Genomic DNA, 3841 nt, shown 5'->3' on the forward strand with positions numbered 1-3841 from the left:
TCCGTGTGCCCAGGGTGCTGGGGGTCCCACCTTGCAGCCCCCCGATGCTGCTGGAGACAACGATCCGCCCGGCCCTGCGGCTCTTCATGGCAGGCAGGAAGGCCTGGATGGTGCGGGCAGCCCCAAAGACGTTCACATCGAAGAGAGTTTTCATGGCCTGCTCGGAGCAGGTCTCCAGCGGTCCCATCAGGCCCACCCCTGCATTGCACACTGCCAGGCATGCTGCAGTCAGCCTGTGACTGTAGCCCCACACACCACCAAGGCAGAAATGGGGGGGCTTTCCCTGCTGATGATCCCTTGGCACCCCCAAATCCATCTACTGCACCTCTGTCCTGCTAACACATCCCAGCCCCAGGACTGCCTGCACCTCCCATAATTCATCTCCTCCTGGTGCCCTGGGGAGGGTTGTGACCCCACAGAGGTCCCCTCAGCCACCCCAGGGACACTGGGGACACCAGCCATACCCAGCACATCCAGCTGCTGTCCCTGCACGTGCTGTGCAGCAGCTGCCAGCGAGCGGGGGTCAGTGACATCGAGCTGCAGGAGCTCCAGCGTGTCGGGGCAGCAGCCCCCCAGGCGCTCCAGCAGCCGCTCCCCCTTGGCCAGGGTGGCATAAACTGGGGAGAGAGTGGCTGAGGGCAGCAGTGCTGCACCCACGGCCAGCACCCACCCCAGGCTCTGCCTGTCCTTGGTGAGCCCACCTGGGGCTGACAGAGCCCCGGGGCAGCACTGACCCCTTTACCCCTTTACCTTTGAAGCGGCGAGCGGCGTCGGCTGCCAGGCGTGCAGCCAGCCCCAGGCCGATGCCTGAGGAGCAGCCCGTGATCAGCACCGTGGTTCTCTCCATGCCTGGCAGTGCTGCCCAACGGGGCCACCCCATTTAAGAGGGCTGGGAAAGGGGTCCCCCCCCCCCCCCACACCACTGTGTTGTGTCTGCTGCCTTATCTCAAGGCCCCTCCACCCACCTCCCTGCGCATGCCTGGGCCTCCCTGTGCCTTGATCCTGTGCAGGTGCTGTGATAAAGACTCCACCGAGGCAGGACCTCCCTGCTGGAGGAGGCTCTGGGGCACGAGGGGAGCTACAGCCCCAGCTGTACTTTGCTGTGCCAGGCATCCCAGCTGCCAGGACACGTCTGGCAGGGCGTTGTTCCTGCTGGGCAGGCTCAGGGCTGAGCTGCTCGTCTGCCCCCATGCTCCACACAGTCCTGTGCTAGCAAAGGAGTCGGACACACATGGGAAAAAAGAGTCTGTATTTGCTCCATCCATAGCTGGGCTCTGCCCAAGCCCCAGCTGTGGAAAAGGCCTCAAAAACTCCGTCCTGGGGAGCTCCAGCAACACTGCTGGCAACAACGCTGCAAAGTCTTTTATGATACAAAAGGCACCAAATGTGGGCAGGGCCATGCAGTGCCATGTCCCCACAGGCACTGGGGTCCAACACTGCTCTGTCCCCCTCCCCACTGCCACCTCCCTGTCTGCTTCTCGCCCATCACCGCCCCTGCTAGCCAGGCAAGGCCCCACAGCAGGGACACATTTGTCCTGTCCCTCTGCAGTGTCCCACCAAGCTTCCAGCTGCGAGCACTGGGGCAGCCCAGGTTCCCTGGGAACAGGCTCAGGGCAGCTGGGCAGAGCTGAGCACACAGCATGGTGTGGGATGGGACCCTGGGGCACAGCCTGTCCCCCACACATCTGCCAGCCCCTTGTCCATGTGCCAGCCCCTCTTGGGGCACATCCTGCCCATGCAGAGGAATGGGTGGGTCCAGGCTGGCTGAGGGCCACCAGGGCCACTGTGCCCCTCTTCCAGGACACAGCCATCAGGCCAGGAGCCCAGATGGGGGAGGGTGCAGGGACTCTGCCCACCCTCTCTGGGGGAGGCTCCAGAGGCAGAACCCAAAGTCAGGCAGGCCCAGCCAAGCTGCGCCGCAGGGCGCTGGGGTAGTATTTGAGGAACAGCTTCCTGGAGATCTCCATTGTGTCCCCAGCTGGCACAGCTGGGTAACGCTTCTTGTTGTAGATGAAGCCTCTCTCCACTTGGAAGACAGCCTGGTTGAACTGGTCCTGGTGGAAGGGGCGGCTCGAGTTGAGGCTCTCCACCAGCACAGAGACGAAGAGGCTCCAGCGCACAGCGTAGTAGTCCAGCACCAGCCCCCCCAGCTGCTTGTTGGCATAATCCAGAATGTTCCCACTGGGCCCCCAGAGCGTCACCTGGTTCCGGGCATTCAGCTCATACTGCTCAGCCTCCCGGCCGCTGGTGGCCACGGCGCGGGCGCTCTCCAGCCAGCGGCCGAGCAGGAAGAGGCTGTGGCTGCACAGGAGGCTGTCCAGCTCCGGCAGCAGGTCGTACACCAGCACGCCACCGGCCGTCAGCAGCTCGGGCAGCGCGTGGCTCTGGAAGGCCTGGCGGATGCTCAGGTAGTAATCGCTGACCAGCTGCTGGGCTGCCTGCCGGGTCACGTCCACCAGGTCGTAGAGGAAGGCGGGGCTGGAGCCCAGCTCGGCACCAGCGCTCAGCAGCAGCCGCCAGGCCTCGTAGACGTCGCTGGCGTTGTACCAGAGCTCGGTGTCCATGCGCAGCGAGGGCCGGCGCACCAGGGGGCTGCGGTTGTGGTTGACACAGACGCCGGTGCAGTTGTAGACGCTGCGGAGGAGCAGGCGCCAGGCGCCGGCCGCGGCAGCGTTCGGGGCGCCGTAGCGGCGCTCGGCGTAGCGCGTCACCCAGCTGGGCAGGTCCAGGGGCTCCTGCCGCCAGCCCAGCTCGTTCATCAGCTCGTACACCATGTCGTTCTGCTCGATGCCCTCGGGAACCAGCCCCGTGCCCACCATGGTGGAGTTGGGGAAGCGCCGAGCGGCGAAGGGGCCGTGGTTGATGGCCTCCACCGTGCCAAAGAGGCCGTGGTTGCCCCCAAAGTTGTGCAACATGCACCAGATGAAGGGCTGGCCATAGAAGGACTCTGTCCACTGGTAGACGGGCTTGGACTCAGCGAAGAGGTCGAGAACAATCATCCTGCCAAGGGGCACTCCGTGCAGCAGGGCCCGCACCTGTGCTGGCTGCCAGAAGTCAGGCTGGTGCTGGAAGAGCCAGCCCTGCATCAGCCACAGCGCCTTGGGGTCAGCTGGGGACAGAAGAGCACTGAGTGAGACCCTCTCCAGGCAGGGCCCACAGGTGCCTCATGAGGCCCTGGGGCCACCAACCACCTCTCAAAGGGGTTTTGGGGATCTGGCACCAATGGGTTCTGTGCTTGCATAGGGCCCACAGCCACCTCCCCCAGCCCCTGCTATCCCATCTGGACCCCTGCGGCCAGGCCAGCACCACACATGGACCCACCTCCCGTCATGGACCTGAACACAGCATTGCTGACTCTGGAGAGATAGGCAGGGTCGGAGGAGAGGGGGGTCATCTCATTGAAGGTGTCTGCACTATAGACGTGGTCTGTGCCAAACTCCTTGATCAGCTCCTTCAGGAAGAGCATCCCGATCACCTGGAACATGGGGTCCTCTGGGTCCAGCAGGTAGGTGCATGAGTAGGTGCAGTCAAAGTGGCTCCAGTGCCCCAGGCGAGTGGCATTCACACGGGGGAAGACCCTGCAGGAGAGGGCAGAGATGGGGATCAGGAGAAGATCAGGACAGGACCACCGTGCCCGTGTGGAGACTGGGGAAGCTGCAGCGGGAGGTGCTGCTGGAAGTGAGACCCCAGGGCAGGGGCTGCACCTACCGGAGGATCCCCTGCGGCACATGGCCCGCGAAGGCCGGCAGCACCGTGGTCATCCCCAGCGAGCGCATCCGCTCCACGATGCGGTACTGAGAGAGAGAAGGAGGGAGGGAGCAGAAAGAGAGAAGCCCCCACG

At 64.3% G+C, this 3841-nt stretch overlaps 2 protein-coding genes across 2 annotated transcripts in view; both read right to left on the minus strand.

The window, feature by feature from the left end:
- COASY (Coenzyme A synthase) overlaps positions 1-931 on the minus strand; it is a 5159-nt gene extending 4228 nt beyond the window's left edge. The window contains exons 1-3 of the mRNA XM_031064128.1: positions 751-931; positions 465-617; positions 31-210 (exon numbers count right to left, since the gene is read on the minus strand). Coding sequence (XP_030919988.1) covers positions 31-210; positions 465-617; positions 751-880 — 463 coding nt within the window. The 5' untranslated portion in view covers positions 881-931. The remainder of the gene's footprint in view (positions 1-30; positions 211-464; positions 618-750) is intronic.
- A 301-nt stretch (positions 932-1232) lies between these two features.
- NAGLU (N-acetyl-alpha-glucosaminidase) lies at positions 1233-3818 on the minus strand. Its single transcript, XM_031064142.1, has 3 exons — positions 3709-3818; positions 3322-3578; positions 1233-3109 (listed from the first exon to the last, which is right to left on the minus strand). Exons 1-3 carry the CDS (start codon positions 3774-3776, stop codon positions 1893-1895), a joined length of 1542 nt encoding a protein of 513 aa, XP_030920002.1. The 5' UTR covers positions 3777-3818; the 3' UTR covers positions 1233-1892.
- Positions 3819-3841: the final 23 nt, after the last annotated feature.

This window comes from Geospiza fortis, unplaced genomic scaffold, assembly GCF_000277835.1.
Source record: "Geospiza fortis unplaced genomic scaffold, GeoFor_1.0 scaffold324, whole genome shotgun sequence".
Taxonomy (NCBI): Eukaryota; Metazoa; Chordata; class Aves; order Passeriformes; family Thraupidae; genus Geospiza; species Geospiza fortis.

Bases quoted from the DNA above. Each gene is read 5' to 3' on its own strand.
- NAGLU (XM_031064142.1), bottom strand. From the start codon at position 3,776: ATGCGCTCGCTGGGGATGACCACGGTGCTGCCGGCCTTCGCGGGCCAT. The intron at 3,579-3,708 runs GTAGGTGCAGCC...CCTCTCCTGCAG, and splicing joins GTGCCGCAGGGGATCCTCCG to GGTCTTCCCCCGTGTGAATG. The intron at 3,110-3,321 runs GTGGGTCCATGT...TTCTGTCCCCAG, and splicing joins GTTCAGGTCCATGACGGGAG to CTGACCCCAAGGCGCTGTGG.